The 20,000-nt window shown below is 36.7% G+C and overlaps 1 protein-coding gene across 2 annotated transcripts in view; it reads left to right on the top strand.

Moving 5' to 3' along the window:
- Positions 1-20,000, top strand: part of pkn1b (protein kinase N1b) — a 67,188-nt gene that overhangs the window by 35,673 nt on the left and 11,515 nt on the right. For both annotated transcript variants that reach the window (XM_058404932.1, XM_058404931.1), the window contains exon 13: positions 1-63. This exon is cut by the window's left edge and continues 14 nt beyond it. In XM_058404932.1, coding sequence (XP_058260915.1) covers positions 1-63 — 63 coding nt within the window. The remainder of the gene's footprint in view (positions 64-20,000) is intronic.

Here is a 20,000-nt window from a genome sequence, read left to right as displayed (position 1 = left end):
CTCTCCCCCTGATGTAGCTCCGGAGCGGTCAGGAAGGCGTGGCTCCCACAATTCCCAGCGCAGGTGAACCTCCTACTGTCACACCATATGGAGTTCACTGAACCGGGCCAAGATACACCACACACACACACACACACACACACACACACACACACACTCAAATGTTCACACACAGTATGTGGCTCTCTCACACTCCCACACACAATATGTGCTTCCTGTGCTTTATCCAGGAGTGTTTCACACACTTAAGCCGAACCCGACTCGGCTCAAACACGGACGCAGAAAATCACTAAACACTTATTTATTACTATAAACATGTAATAACAGGATAACTAGCGACTCCCTGATATTAACACGTGAACAACACACAGCAGTGTTATAGCATGTGAATAACACACAGCAGTGTTATAGCATGTGAATAACACACAGCAGTGAAAAACACGAGAACAACACACAGCAGTGTTATAGCATGTGAATAACACACAGCAGTGAATAACACGAGAACAACACACAGCAGTGTTATAGCATGTGAACAACACACAGCAGTGTTATAGCATGTGAATAACACACAGCAGTGAATAACACGAGAACAACACACAGCAGTGTTATAGCATGTGAATAACACACAGCAGTGAATAACACGAGAACAACACACAGCAGTGTTATAGCATGTGAATAACACACAGCAGTGAATAACACGAGAACAACACACAGCAGTGTTATAGCATGTGAATAACACACAGCAGTGAATAACACGAGAACAACACACAGCAGTGTTATAGCATGTGAATAACACACAGCAGTGTTATAATATGAGAACAACACACAGCAGTGAATAACACGAGAACAACACACAGCAGTGTTATAGCATGTGAATAACACACAGCAGTGTTATAATATGAGAACAACACACAGCAGTGAATAACACGTGAACAACACACAGCAGTGTTATAGCATGTGAATAACACACAGCAGTGAATAACACGAGAACAACACACAGCAGTGTTATAGCATGTGAATAACACACAGCAGTGAATAACACGAGAACAACACACAGCAGTGTTATAGCATGTGAATAACACAGCAGTGAATAACATGAGAACAACACACAGCAGTGTTATAGCATGTGAATAACACACAGCAGTGAATAACACGAGAACAACACACAGCAGTGTTATAACACGAGAACAACACACAGCAGTGTTATAACTAGTCAATAACACAAAGCAGTGTTATGTGAACAACACACAGCAGTGTTATAACACGAGAACAACACACAGCAGTGTTATAACACGAGAACAACACACAGCAGTGTTATAACACGAGAACAACACACAGCAGTGTTATAACACGAGAACAACACACAGCAGTGTTATAACACGAGAACAACACACAGCAGTGAATAACACGTGAATAACACACAGCAGTGTTATAACACGAGAACAACACACAGCAGTGTTATAACACGAGAACAACACACAGCAGTGTTATAACATGAGAACAACACACAGCAGTGAATAACACGTGAATAACACACAGCAGTGTTATAACTAGTCAATAACACACAGCAGTGTTATAACATGTGAATAACACACAGCAGTGAATAACACGAGAATAACACACAGCAGTGAATAACACGTGAATAACACACAGCAGTGTTATAACTAGTCAATAACACACAGCAGTGTTATAACATGTGAATAACACACAGCAGTGTTATAACTAGTCAATAACACACAGCAGTGTTATAACATGTGAATAACACACAGCAGTGTTATAACTAGTCAATAAAACACAGCAGTGTTATAACATGTGAATAACACACAGCAGTGTTATAACTAGTAAATAATACACAGCAGTGTTATAACTAGTCAATAACACAAAGCAGTGTTATGTGAACAACACACAGCAGTGTTATAACACGAGAACAACACACAGCAGTGTTATAACACGAGAACAACACACAGCAGTGTTATAACACGAGAATACACAGCAGTGTTATAACACGAGAACAACACACAGCAGTGTTATAACATGTGAATAACACACAGCAGTGTTATAACACGAGAACAACACACAGCAGTGTTATAACATGAGAACAACACACAGCAGTGTTATAACTAGTAAATAACACACAGCAGTGCTATAACGTGAATAACACACAGCAGTGTTATAACACGAGAACAACACACAGCAGTGTTATAACATGAGAACAACACACAGCAGTGTTATAACATGAGAACAACACACAGCAGTGTTATAACATGAGAACAACACACAGCAGTGTTATAACTTGAGAACAACACACAGCAGTGTTATAACATGAGAACAACACACAGCAATGTTATAACATGTGAATAACACACAGCAGTGTTATAACGTGAATAACACACAGCAGTGTTATAACATGAGAACAACACACAGCAGTGTTATAACATGAGAACAACACACAGCAGTGTTATAACTAGTAAATAACACACAGCAGTGCTATAACGTGAATAACACACAGCAGTGTTATAACACGAGAACAACACACAGCAGTGTTATAACATGAGAACAACACACAGCAGTGTTATAACATGAGAACAACACACAGCAGTGTTATAACATGAGAACAACACACAGCAGTGTTATAACTAGTAAATAACACACAGCAATGCTATAACATGAATAACACACAGCAGTGTTATAACATGAGAACAACACACAGCAGTTATAACATGAGAACAACACACAGCAGTGCTATAACATGAGAACAACACACAGCAGTGTTATAACATGAGAACAACACACAGCAGTGTTATAACATGAGAACAACACACAGCAATGTTATAACATGAGAACAACACACAGCAATGTTATAACATGTGAATAACACACAGCAGTGTTATAACTAGTAAATAACACACAGCAGTGCTATAACGTGAATAACACACAGCAGTGTTATAACATGAGAACAACACACAGCAGTGTTATAACTTGAGAACAACACACAGCAGTGTTATAACATGAGAACAACACACAGCAGTGTTATAACATGAGATCAACACACAGCAGTGTTATAACATGAGATCAACACACAGCAGTGTTATAACATGAGAACAACACACAGCAGTATTATAACATGAGAACAACACACAGCAGTGTTATAACTAGTAAATAACACACAGCAGTGTTATAACATGAGAACAACACACAGCAGTGTTATAACTAGTAAATAACACACAGCAGTGTTATAACATGTGAATAACACACAGCAGTGCTATAACTAGTAAATAACACACAGCAGTGTTATAACTAGTCAATAACACAAAGCAGTGTTATGTGAACAACACACAGCAGTGTTATAACACGAGAACAACACACAGCAGTTATAACACGAGAACAACACACAGCAGTGTTATAACATGAGAACAACACACAGCAGTGTTTTAACATGAGAACAACACACAGCAGTGTTATAACATGAGAACAACACACAGCAGTGTTATAACATGAGAACAACACACAGCAGTGTTATAACTTGAGAACAACACACAGCAGTGTTATAACATGAGAACAACACACAGCAATGTTATAACATGTGAATAACACACAGCAGTGTTATAACTAGTAAATAACACACAGCAGTGCTATAACGTGAATAACACACAGCAGTGTTATAACATGAGAACAACACACAGCAGTGTTATAACTTGAGAACAACACACAGCAGTGTTATAACATGAGAACAACACACAGCAGTGTTATAACATGAGAACAACACACAGCAGTGTTATAACATGAGAACAACACACAGCAGTGTTATAACATGAGAACAACACACAGCAGTGTTATAACATGAGAACAACACACAGCAGTGTTATAACTAGTAAATAACACACAGCAGTGCTATAACGTGAATAACACACAGCAGTGTTATAACATGAGAACAACACACAGCAGTGTTATAACATGAGAACAACACACAGCAGTGTTATAACATGAGAACAACACACAGCAGTGTTATAACTAGTAAATAACACACATCAATGTTATAATATGTGAATAACACACAGCAGTGTTATAACATGAGAACAACACACAGCAGTGTTATAACATGAGAACAACACACAGCAGTGTTATAACATGAGATCAACACACAGCAGTGTTATAACATGAGAACAACACACAGCAGTATTATAACATGAGAACAACACACAGCAGTGTTATAACATGAGAACAACACACAGCAGTGTTATAACTTGAGAACAACACACAGCAGTGTTATAACATGAGAACAACACACAGCAATGTTATAACATGTGAATAACACACAGCAGTGTTATAACTAGTAAATAACACACAGCAGTGCTATAACGTGAATAACACACAGCAGTGTTATAACATGAGAACAACACACAGCAGTGTTATAACATGAGAACAACACACAGCAGTGTTATAACATGAGAACAACACACAGCAGTGTTATAACTAGTAAATAACACACATCAATGTTATAATATGTGAATAACACACAGCAGTGTTATAACATGAGAACAACACACAGCAGTGTTATAACATGAGAACAACACACAGCAGTGTTATAACATGAGATCAACACACAGCAGTGTTATAACATGAGATCAACACACAGCAGTGTTATAACATGAGAACAACACACAGCAGTATTATAACATGAGAACAACACACAGCAGTGTTATAACTAGTAAATAACACACAGCAGTGTTATAACATGAGAACAACACACAGCAGTGTTATAACTAGTAAATAACACACAGCAGTGTTATAACATGTGAATAACACACAGCAGTGCTATAACTAGTAAATAACACACAGCAGTGTTATAACTAGTCAATAACACAAAGCAGTGTTATGTGAACAACACACAGCAGTGTTATAACACGAGAACAACACACAGCAGTGTTATAACACGAGAACAACACACAGCAGTGTTATAACATGAGAACAACACACAGCAGTGTTTTAACATGAGAACAACACACAGCAGTGTTATAACATGAGAACAACACACAGCAGTGTTATAACATGAGAACAACACACAGCAGTGTTATAACTTGAGAACAACACACAGCAGTGTTATAACATGAGAACAACACACAGCAATGTTATAACATGTGAATAACACACAGCAGTGTTATAACTAGTAAATAACACACAGCAGTGCTATAACGTGAATAACACACAGCAGTGTTATAACATGAGAACAACACACAGCAGTGTTATAACTTGAGAACAACACACAGCAGTGTTATAACATGAGAACAACACACAGCAGTGTTATAACATGAGAACAACACACAGCAGTGTTATAACATGAGAACAACACACAGCAGTGTTATAACTTGAGAACAACACACAGCAGTGTTATAACATGAGAACAACACACAGCAATGTTATAACATGTGAATAACACACAGCAGTGTTATAACTAGTAAATAACACACAGCAGTGCTATAACGTGAATAACACACAGCAGTGTTATAACATGAGAACAACACACAGCAGTGTTATAACATGAGAACAACACACAGCAGTGTTATAACTAGTAAATAACACACATCAATGTTATAATATGTGAATGACACACAGCAGTGTTATAACATGAGAACAACACACAGCAGTGTTATAACATGAGAACAACACACAGCAGTGTTATAACATGAGAACAACACACAGCAGTGTTATAACATGAGAACAACACACAGCAGTGTTATAACATGAGAACAACACACAGCAGTGTTATAACTAGTAAATAACACACATCAATGTTATAATATGTGAATGACACACAGCAGTGTTATAACATGAGAACAACACACAGCAGTGTTATAACATGAGAACAACACACAGCAGTGTTATAACATGAGAACAACACACAGCAGTGTTATAACTTGAGAACAACACACAGCAGTGTTATAACATGAGAACAACACACAGCAATGTTATAACATGTGAATAACACACAGCAGTGTTATAACTAGTAAATAACACACAGCAGTGCTATAACGTGAATAACACACAGCAGTGTTATAACATGAGAACAACACACAGCAGTGTTATAACATGAGAACAACACACAGCAGTGTTATAACTTGAGAACAACACACAGCAGTGTTATAACATGAGAACAACACACAGCAATGTTATAACATGTGAATAACACACAGCAGTGTTATAACTAGTAAATAACACACAGCAGTGCTATAACGTGAATAACACACAGCAGTGTTATAACATGAGAACAACACACAGCAGTGTTATAACTTGAGAACAACACACAGCAGTGTTATAACATGAGAACAACACACAGCAGTGTTATAACATGAGAACAACACACAGCAGTGTTATAACATGAGAACAACACACAGCAGTGTTATAACTTGAGAACAACACACAGCAGTGTTATAACATGAGAACAACACACAGCAATGTTATAACATGTGAATAACACACAGCAGTGTTATAACTAGTAAATAACACACAGCAGTGCTATAACGTGAATAACACACAGCAGTGTTATAACATGAGAACAACACACAGCAGTGTTATAACATGAGAACAACACACAGCAGTGTTATAACTAGTAAATAACACACATCAATGTTATAATATGTGAATGACACACAGCAGTGTTATAACATGAGAACAACACACAGCAGTGTTATAACATGAGAACAACACACAGCAGTGTTATAACATGAGAACAACACACAGCAGTGTTATAACATGAGAACAACACACAGCAGTGTTATAACATGAGAACAACACACAGCAGTGTTATAACTAGTAAATAACACACATCAATGTTATAATATGTGAATGACACACAGCAGTGTTATAACATGAGAACAACACACAGCAGTGTTATAACATGAGAACAACACACAGCAGTGTTATAACATGAGAACAACACACAGCAGTGTTATAACTTGAGAACAACACACAGCAGTGTTATAACATGAGAACAACACACAGCAATGTTATAACATGTGAATAACACACAGCAGTGTTATAACTAGTAAATAACACACAGCAGTGCTATAACGTGAATAACACACAGCAGTGTTATAACATGAGAACAACACACAGCAGTGTTATAACATGAGAACAACACACAGCAGTGTTATAACTAGTAAATAACACACATCAATGTTATAATATGTGAATGACACACAGCAGTGTTATAACATGAGAACAACACACAGCAGTGTTATAACATGAGAACAACACACAGCAGTGTTATAACATGAGAACAACACACAGCAGTGTTATAACACGAGAACAACACACAGCAGTGTTATAACATGAGAACAACACACAGCAGTGTTATAACATGAGAACAACACACAGCAGTGTTATAACATGAGAACAACACACAGCAGTGTTATAACTAGTAAATAACACACATCAATGTTATAATATGTGAATGACACACAGCAGTGTTATAACATGAGAACAACACACAGCAGTGTTATAACATGAGAACAACACACAGCAGTGTTATAACATGAGATCAACACACAGCAATGTTATAACATGAGAACAACACACAGCAGTATTATAACATGAGAACAACACACAGCAGTGTTATAACATGAGAACAACACACAGCAGTGTTATAACTAGTAAATAACACACAGCAGTGTTATAACATGAGAACAACACACAGCAGTGTTATAACTAGTAAATAACACACAGCAGTGTTATAACATGTGAATAACACACAGCAGTGCTATAACTAGTAAATAACACACAGCAGTGTTATAACTAGTCAATAACACAAAGCAGTGTTATGTGAACAACACACAGCAGTGTTATAACACGAGAACAACACACAGCAGTGTTATAACACGAGAACAACACACAGCAGTGTTATAACATGAGAACAACACACAGCAGTGTTATAACATGAGAACAACACACAGCAGTGTTATAACATGAGAACAACACACAGCAGTGTTATAACTAGTAAATAACACACAGCAATGTTATAACGTGAATAACACACAGCAGTGTTATAACTAGTAAATAACACACAGCAGTGCTATAACGTGAATAACACACAGCAGTGTTATAACTAGTAAATAACACACAGCAGTGCTATAACGTGAATAACACACAGCAGTGTTATAACACGAGAACAACACACAGCAGTGTTATAACATGAGAACAACACACAGCAGTGTTATAACTAGTAAATAACACACAGCAATGTTATAACATGTGAACAACACACAGCAGTGTTATAACATGAGAACAACACACAGCAGTGTTATAACATGAGATCAACACACAGCAGTGTTATAACATGAGAACAACACACAGCAGTATTATAACATGAGAACAACACACAGCAGTGTTATAACATGAGAACAACACACAGCAGTGTTATAACTAGTAAATAACACACAGCAATGTTATAACATGAGAACAACACACAGCAGTGTTATAACATGAGAACAACACACAGCAGTGTTATAACTAGTAAATAACACACAGCAGTGTTATAACATGAGAACAACACACAGCAGTGTTATAACATGAGAACAACACACAGCAGTGTTATAACTAGTAAATAACACACAGCAGTGTTATAACATGAGAACAACACACAGCAATGTTATAACATGTGAATAACACACAGCAGTTTAATAACTAGTAAATAACACACAGCAGTGCTATAACATGTGAATAACACACAGCAGTGTTATAACTAGTAAATAACACAGCAGTGCTATAACGTGAATAACACACAGCAGTGCTATAACATGTGAATAACACACAGCAGTGTTATAACTAGTAAATAACACACAGCAGTTCTATAACGTGAATAACACACAGCAGTGTTATAACTAGTAAATAACACACAGCAGTGCTATAACATGAGAACAACACACAGCAGTGTTATAACTAGTAAATAACACACAGCAGTGCTATAACGTGAATAACACACAGCAGTGTTATAACTAGTAAATAACACACAGCAGTGCTATAACATGAGAACAACACACAGCAGTGTTATAACTAGTAAATAAGACACAGCAGTGCTATAACGTGAATAACACACAGCAGTGTTATAACTAGTAAATCACACACAGCAGTGCTATAACGTGAATAACACACAGCAGTGCTATAACGTGAATAACACACAGCAGTGTTATAACTAGTAAATAACACACAGCAGTGCTATAACATGTGAATAACACACAGCAGTGAATAACACGTGAACAATACACAGCAGTGTTATAACTAGTAATTAACACACAGCAGTGTTATAACATGTGAACAACACACAGCAGTGAATAACACATGAACAACACACAGCAGTGTTATAACATGTGAACACACAGCAGTGTTATAACTAGTAAATAACACACAGCAGTGCTATAACGTGAATAACACACAGCAGTGCTATAACATGTGAATAACACACAGCAGTGTTATAACTAGTAAATAACACACAGCAGTGCTATAACGTGAATAACACACAGCAGTGCTATAACATGTGAATAACACACAGCAGTGTTATAACTAGTAAATAACACATAGCAGTGCTATAACATGTGAATAACACACAGCAGTGAATAACACGTGAACAACACACAGCAGTGTTATAACATGTGAACACACAGCAGTGTTATAACTAGTACATAACACACAGCAGTGCTATAACATGAGAATAACACACAGCAGTGTTATAACTAGTAAATAACACACAGCAGTGCTATAACGTGAATAACACACAGCAGTGCTATAACATGTGAATAACACACAGCAGTGCTATAACATGAGAACAACACACAGCAGTGTTATAACTAGTAAATAACACACAGCAGTGCTATAACGTGAATAACACACAGCAGTGCTATAACATGTGAATAACACACAGCAGTGCTATAACATGAGAACAACACACAGCAGTGTTATAACATGAGAACAACACACAGCAGTGTTATAACTAGTAAATAACACACAGCAGTGCTATAACGTGAATAACACACAGCAGTGTTATAACTAGTAAATAACACACAGCAGTGCTATAACGTGAATAACACACAGCAGTGAATAACACGTGAACAACACACAGCAGTGTTATAACATGTGAACACACAGCAGTGTTATAACTAGTACATAACACACAGCAGTGCTATAACATGTGAATAACACACAGCAGTGCTATAACGTGAGAACAACACACAGCAGTGTTATAACATGAGAACAACACACAGCAGTGTTATAACTAGTAAATAACACACAGCAGTGCTATAACGTGAATAACACACAGCAGTGTTATAACATGAGAACAACACACAGCAGTGTTATAACATGAGAACAACACACAGCAGTGTTATAACTAGTAAATAACACACAGCAATGTTATAACATGAGAACAACACACAGCAGTGTTATAACATGAGAACAACACACAGCAGTGTTATAACTAGTAAATAACACACAGCAATGTTATAACATGTGAATAACACACAGCAGTGTTATGACTAGTAAATAACACACAGCAGTGCTATAACGTGAATAACACACAGCAGTGTTATAACTAGTAAATAACACACAGCAGTGCTATAACGTGAATAACACACAGCAGTGTTATAACACGAGAACAACACACAGCAGTGTTATAACATGAGAACAACACACAGCAGTGTTATAACATGAGAACAACACACAGCAGTGTTATAACATGAGAACAACACACAGCAGTGTTATAACTTGAGAACAACACACAGCAGTGTTATAACTAGTAAATAACACACAGCAATGTTATAATATGTGAACAACACACAGCAGTGTTATAACATGAGAACAACACACAGCAGTGTTATAACATGAGAACAACACACAGCAGTGTTATAACATGAGATCAACACACAGCAGTGTTATAACATGAGAACAACACACAGCAGTATTATAACATGAGAACAACACACAGCAGTGTTATAACATGAGAACAACACACAGCAGTGTTATAACATGAGAACAACACACAGCAGTGTTATAACTAGTAAATAACACACAGCAATGTTATAACATGAGAACAACACACAGCAGTGTTATAACATGAGAACAACACACAGCAGTGTTATAACTAGTAAATAACACACAGCAGTGTTATAACATGAGAATAACACACAGCAGTGTTATAACATGAGAACAACACACAGCAGTGTTATAACTAGTAAATAACACACAGCAATGTTATAACATGAGAACAACACACAGCAATGTTATAACATGTGAATAACACACAGCAGTGTTATAACTAGTAAATAACACACAGCAATGCTATAACATGTGAATAACACACAGCAGTGTTATAACTAGTAAATAACACAGCAGTGCTATAACGTGAATAACACACAGCAGTGCTATAACATGAGAACAACACACAGCAGTGTTATAACTAGTAAATAAGACACAGCAGTGCTATAACGTGAATAACACACAGCAGTGTTATAACTAGTAAATAACACACAGCAGTGCTATAACGTGAATAACACACAGCAGTGTTATAACTAGTAAATAACACACAGCAGTGCTATAACATGTGAATAACACACAGCAGTGAATAACACGTGAACAATACACAGCAGTGTTATAACTAGTAATTAACACACAGCAGTGTTATAACATGTGAACAACACACAGCAGTGAATAACACGTGAACAACACACAGCAGTGTTATAACATGTGAACACACAGCAGTGTTATAACTAGTAAATAACACACAGCAGTGCTATAACGTGAATAACACACAGCAGTGCTATAACATGTGAATAACACACAGCAGTGTTATAACTAGTAAATAACACATAGCAGTGCTATAACATGTGAATAACACACAGCAGTGAATAACACGTGAACAACACACAGCAGTGTTATAACATGTGAACACACAGCAGTGTTATAACTAGTACATAACACACAGCAGTGCTATAACATGTGACTAACACACAGCAGTGCTATAACATGAGAACAACACACAGCAGTGCTATAACATGAGAACAACACACAGCAGTGTTATAACTAGTAAATAACACACAGCAGTGCTATAACTAGTAAATAACACACAGCAGTGCTATAACGTGAATAACACACAGCAGTGCTATAACATGTGAATAACACACAGCAGTGCTATAACATTAGAACAACACACAGCAGTGTTATAACTAGTAAATAACACACAGCAGTGCTATAATGTGAATAACACACAGCAGTGCTATAACATGTGAATAACACACAGCAGTGCTATAACATGAGAACAACACACAGCAGTGTTATAACATGAGAACAACACACAGCAGTGTTATAACTAGTAAATAACACACAGCAGTGCTATAACGTGAATAACACACAGCAGTGTTATAACTAGTAAATAACACACAGCAGTGCTATAACGTGAATAACACATTCAGTGAATAACACGTGAACAACACACAGCAGTGTTATAACATGTGAACACACAGCAGTGTTATAACTAGTACATAACACACAGCAGTGCTATAACATGTGAATAACACACAGCAGTGCTATAATGTGAGAACAACACACAGCAGTGTTATAACATGAGAACAACACACAGCAGTGTTATAACTAGTAAATAACACACAGCAGTGCTATAACGTGAATAACACACAGCAGTGTTATAACATGAGAACAACACACAGCAGTGTTATAACATGAGAACAACACACAGCAGTGTTATAACTAGTAAATAACACACAGCAATGTTATAACATGAGAACAACACACAGCAGTGTTATAACATGAGAACAACACACAGCAGTGTTATAACTAGTAAATAACACACAGCAGTGTTATAACATGAGAACAACACACAGCAGTGTTATAACATGAGAACAACACACAGCAGTGTTATAACATGAGAACATACAGCAGTGTTATAACTAGTAAATAACACACAGCAATGTTATAACATGTGAATAACACACAGCAGTGTTATAACTAGTAAATAACACACAGCAGTGCTATAACATGTGAATAACACACAGCAGTGTTATAACTAGTAAATAACACACAGCAGTGCTATAACGTGAATAACACACAGCAGTGCTATAACATGAGAACAACACACAGCAGTGTTATAACTAGTAAATAACACACAGCAGTGCTATAACGTGAATAACACACAGCAGTGTTATAACTAGTAAATAACACACAGCAGTGCTATAACGTGAATAACACACAGCAGTGTTATAACTAGTAAATAACACACAGCAGTGCTATAACGTGAATAACACACAGCAGTGAATAACACGTGAACAACACACAGCAGTGTTATAACATGTGAACACACAGCAGTGTTATAACTAATACTTAACACACAGCAGTGCTATAACATGTGAATAACACACAGCAGTGCTATAATGTGAGAACAACACACAGCAGTGTTATAACATGAGAACAACACACAGCAGTGTTATAACTAGTAAATAACACACAGCAGTGCTATAACGTGAATAACACACAGCAGTGTTATAACATGAGAACAACACACAGCAGTGTTATAACATGAGAACAACACACAGCAGTGTTATAACTAGTAAATAACACACAGCAATGTTATAACATGAGAACAACACACAGCAGTTTTATAACATGAGAACAACACACAGCAGTGTTATAACTAGTAAATAACACACAGCAGTGTTATAACATGAGAACAACACACAGCAGTGTTATAACATGAGAACAACACACAGCAGTGTTATAACATGAGAACATACAGCAGTGTTATAACTAGTAAATAACACACAGCAATGTTATAACGTGAATAACACACAGCAGTGTTATAACTAGTAAATAACACACAGCAGTGCTATAACATGTGAATAACACACAGCAGTGTTATAACTAGTAAATAACACACAGCAGTGCTATAACGTGAATAACACACAGCAGTGCTATAACATGAGAACAACACACAGCAGTGTTATAACTAGTAAATAAGACACAGCAGTGCTATAACGTGAATAACACACAGCATTGTTATAACTAGTAAATAACACACAGCAGTGCTATAATGTGAATAACACACAGCAGTGTTATAACTAGTAAATAACACACAGCAGTGCTATAACATGTGAATAACACACAGCAGTGAATAACACGTGAACAATACACAGCAGTGTTATAACTAGTAATTAACACACAGCAGTGTTATAACATGTGAACAACACACAGCAGTGAATAACACGTGAACAACACACAGCAGTGTTATAACATGTGAACACACAGCAGTGTTATAACTAGTAAATAACACACAGCAGTGCTATAACGTGAATAACACACAGCAGTGCTATAACATGTGAATAACACACAGCAGTGTTATAACTAGTAAATAACACATAGCAGTGCTATAACATGTGAATAACACACAGCAGTGAATAACACGTGAACAACACACAGCAGTGTTATAACATGTGAACACACAGCAGTGTTATAACTAGTACATAACACACAGCAGTGCTATAACATGTGAATAACACACAGCAGTGCTATAACTAGTAAATAACACACAGCAGTGCTATAACGTGAATAACACACAGCAGTGCTATAACATGTGAATAACACACAGCAGTGCTATAACATGAGAACAACACACAGCAGTGTTATAACTAGTAAATAACACACAGCAGTGCTATAACGTGAATAACACACAGCAGTGCTATAACATGTGAATAACACACAGCAGTGCTATAACATGAGAACAACACACAGCAGTGTTATAACATGAGAACAACACACAGCAGTGTTATAACTAGTAAATAACACACAGCAGTGCTATAACGTGAATAACACACAGCAGTGTTATAACTAGTAAATAACACAGCAGTGCTATAACGTGAATAACACACAGCAGTGAATAACACGTGAACAACACACAGCAGTGTTATAACATGTGAACACACAGCAGTGTTATAACTAGTACATAACACACAGCAGTGCTATAACATGTGAATAACACACAGCAGTGCTATAACGTGAGAACAACACACAGCAGTGTTATAACATGAGAACAACACACAGCAGTGTTATAACATGAGAACAACACACAGCAGTGTTATAACTAGTAAATAACACACAGCAATGTTATAACATGAGAACAACACACAGCAGTGTTATAACATGAGAACAACACACAGCAGTGTTATAACTAGTAAATAACACACAGCAGTGTTATAACATGAGAACAACACACAGCAGTGTTATAACATGAGAACAACACACAGCAGTGTTATAACATGAGAACATACAGCAGTGTTATAACTAGTAAATAACACACAGCAATGTTATAACATGTGAATAACACACAGCAGTGTTATAACTAGTAAATAACACACAGCAGTGCTATAACATGTGAATAACACACAGCAGTGTTATAACTAGTAAATAACACACAGCAGTGCTATAACGTGAATAACACACAGCAGTGCTATAACATGAGAACAACACACAGCAGTGTTATGACTAGTAAATAACACACAGCAGTGCTATAACGTGAATAACACACAGCAGTGTTATAACTAGTAAATAACACACAGCAGTGCTATAACGTGAATAACACACAGCAGTGTTATAACTAGTAAATAACACACAGCAGTGCTATAACGTGAATAACACACAGCAGTGAATAACACGTGAACAACACACAGCAGTGTTATAACATGTGAACACACAGCAGTGTTATAACTAGTACTTAACACACAGCAGTGCTATAACATGTGAATAACACACAGCAGTGCTATAATGTGAGAACAACACACAGCAGTGTTATAACATGAGAACAACACACAGCAGTGTTATAACTAGTAAATAACACACAGCAGTGCTATAACGTGAATAACACACAGCAGTGTTATAACATGAGAACAACACACAGCAGTGTTATAACATGAGAACAACACACAGCAGTGTTATAACTAGTAAATAACACACAGCAATGTTATAACATGAGAACAACACACAGCAGTTTTATAACATGAGAACAACACACAGCAGTGTTATAACTAGTAAATAACACACAGCAGTGTTATAACATGAGAACAACACACAGCAGTGTTATAACATGAGAACAACACACAGCAGTGTTATAACATGAGAACATACAGCAGTGTTATAACTAGTAAATAACACACAGCAATGTTATAACATGTGAATAACACACAGCAGTGTTATAACTAGTAAATAACACACAGCAGTGCTATAACATGTGAATAACACACAGCAGTGTTATAACTAGTAAATAACACACAGCAGTGCTATAACGTGAATAACACACAGCAGTGCTATAACATGAGAACAACACACAGCAGTGTTATAACTAGTAAATAAGACACAGCAGTGCTATAACGTGAATAACACACAGCATTGTTATAACTAGTAAATAACACACAGCAGTGCTATAATGTGAATAACACACAGCAGTGTTATAACTAGTAAATAACACACAGCAGTGCTATAACATGTGAATAACACACAGCAGTGTTATAACTAGTAAATAACACACAGCAGTGCTATAACGTGAATAACACACAGCAGTGCTATAACATGAGAACAACACACAGCAGTGTTATAACTAGTAAATAAGACACAGCAGTGCTATAACGTGAATAACACACAGCATTGTTATAACTAGTAAATAACACACAGCAGTGCTATAATGTGAATAACACACAGCAGTGTTATAACTAGTAAATAACACACAGCAGTGCTATAACATGTGAATAACACACAGCAGTGAATAACACGTGAACAATACACAGCAGTGTTATAACTAGTAATTAACACACAGCAGTGTTATAACATGTGAACAACACACAGCAGTGAATAACACGTGAACAACACACAGCAGTGTTATAACATGTGAACACACAGCAGTGTTATAACTAGTAAATAACACACAGCAGTGCTATAACGTGAATAACACACAGCAGTGCTATAACATGTGAATAACACACAGCAGTGTTATAACTAGTAAATAACACATAGCAGTGCTATAACATGTGAATAACACACAACAGTGAATAACACGTGAACAACACACAGCAGTGTTATAACATGTGAACACACAGCAGTGTTATAACTAGTACATAACACACAGCAGTGCTATAACATGTGAATAACACACAGCAGTGCTATAACATGAGAACAACACACAGCAGTGTTATAACTAGTAAATAACACACAGCAGTGCTATAACGTGAATAACACACAGCAGTGCTATTACATGTGAATAACACACAGCAGTGCTATAACATGAGAACAACACACAGCAGTGTTATAACATGAGAACAACACACAGCAGTGTTATAACTAGTAAATAACACACAGCAGTGCTATAACGTGAATAACACACAGCAGTGTTATAACTAGTAAATAACACAGCAGTGCTATAACGTGAATAACACACAGCAGTGAATAACACGTGAACAACACACAGCAGTGTTATAACATGTGAACACACAGCAGTGTTATAACTAGTACATAACACACAGCAGTGCTATAACATGTGAATAACACACAGCAGTGCTATAACGTGAGAACAACACACAGCAGTGTTATAACATGAGAACAACAGACAGCAGTGTTATAACTAGTAAATAACACACAGCAGTGCTATAACGTGAATAACACACAGCAGTGTTATAACATGAGAACAACACACAGCAGTGTTATAACATGAGAACAACACACAGCAGTGTTATAACTAGTAAATAACACACAGCAATGTTATAACATGAGAACAACACACAGCAGTGTTATAACATGAGAACAACACACAGCAGTGTTATAACTAGTAAATAACACACAGCAATGTTATAACATGTGAATAACACACAGCAGTGTTATGACTAGTAAATAACACACAGCAGTGCTATAACGTGAATAACACACAGCAGTGTTATAACTAGTAAATAACACACAGCAGTGCTATAACGTGAATAACACACAGCAGTGTTATAACACGAGAACAACACACAGCAGTGTTATAACATGAGAACAACACACAGCAGTGTTATAACATGAGAACAACACACAGCAGTGTTATAACATGAGAACAACACACAGCAGTGTTATAACTTGAGAACAACACACAGCAGTGTTATAACATGAGAACAACACACAGCAGTGTTATAACTAGTAAATAACACACAGCAATGTTATAATATGTGAACAACACACAGCAGTGTTATAACTAGTAAATAACACACAGCAGTGCTATAACATGTGAATAACACACAGCAGTGTTATAACATGTGAACACACAGCAGTGTTATAACTAGTACATAACACACAGCAGTGTTATAACTAGTAAATAACACACAGCAGTGCTATAACTAGTAAATAACACACAGCAGTGCTATAACGTGAATAACACACAGCAGTGCTATAACGTGAATAACACACAGCAGTGCTATAACATGAGAACAACACACAGCAGTGTTATAACTAGTAAATAACACACAGCAGTGCTATAACGTGAATAACACACAGCAGTGCTATAACATGTGAATAACACACAGCAGTGCTATAACATGAGAACAACACACAGCAGTGCTATAACTAGTAAATAACACACAGCAGTGCTATAACGTGAATAACACACAGCAGTGTTATAACTAGTAAATAACACACAGCAGTGCTATAACGTGAATAACACACAGCAGTGAATAACACGTGAACAACACACAGCAGTGTTATAACATGTGAACACACAGCAGTGTTATAACTAGTACATAACACACAGCAGTGCTATAACATGTGAATAACACACAGCAGTGCTATAACGTGAATAACACAGCAGTGCTATAACATGTGAATAACACACAGCAGTGTTATAACATGAGAACAACACACAGCAGTGCTATAACGTGAATAACACACAGCAGTGCTATAACATGTGAATAACACACAGCAGTGCTATAACGTGAATAACACACAGCAGTGCTATAACATGTGAATAACACACAGCAGTGCTATAACATGAGAACAACACACAGCAGTGCTATAACATGTGAATAACACACAGCAGTGCTATAACATGTGAATAACACACAGCAGTGCTATAACATGAGAACAACACACAGCAGTGTTATAACATGAGAACAACACACAGCAGTGTTATAACTAGTAAATAACACACAGCAGTGCTATAACGTGAATAACACACAGCAGTGTTATAACATGAGAACAACACACAGCAGTGTTATAACATGAGAACAACACACAGCAGTGTTATAATTAGTAAATAACACACAGCAGTGTTATAACATGAGAACAACACACAGCAGTGTTATAACATGAGAACAACACACAGCAGTGTTATAACATGAGAACACACAGCAGTGTTATAACTAGTAAATAACACACAGCAATGTTATAACATGTGAATAACACACAGCAGTGTTATAACTAGTAAATAACACACAGCAGTGCTATAACATGTGAATAACACACAGCAGTGTTATAACTAGTAAATAACACACAGCAGTGCTATAACGTGAATAACACACAGCAGTGCTATAACATGAGAACAACACACAGCAGTGTTATAACTAGTAAATAAGACACAGCAGTGCTATAACGTGAATAACACACAGCAGTGTTATAACTAGTAAATAACACACAGCAGTGCTATAACATGTGAATAACACACAGCAGTGCTATAACATGTGAATAACACACAGCAGTGTTATAACTAGTAAATAACACACAGCAGTGCTATAACATGTGAATAACACACAGCAGTGAATAACACGTGAACAATACACAGCAGTGTTATAACTAGTAATTAACACACAGCAGTGTTATAACATGTGAACAACACACAGCAGTGAATAACACGTGAACAACACACAGCAGTGTTATAACATGTGAACACACAGCAGTGTTATAACTAGTAAATAACACACAGCAGTGCTATAACGTGAATAACA

The sequence above is a fragment of the Hemibagrus wyckioides genome, linkage group LG12 (assembly GCF_019097595.1).
Source record: "Hemibagrus wyckioides isolate EC202008001 linkage group LG12, SWU_Hwy_1.0, whole genome shotgun sequence".
Taxonomy (NCBI): Eukaryota; Metazoa; Chordata; class Actinopteri; order Siluriformes; family Bagridae; genus Hemibagrus; species Hemibagrus wyckioides.
Note: the sequence above shows the minus strand (reverse complement) of the source record. Positions and strands in the feature narration are given on the sequence as shown.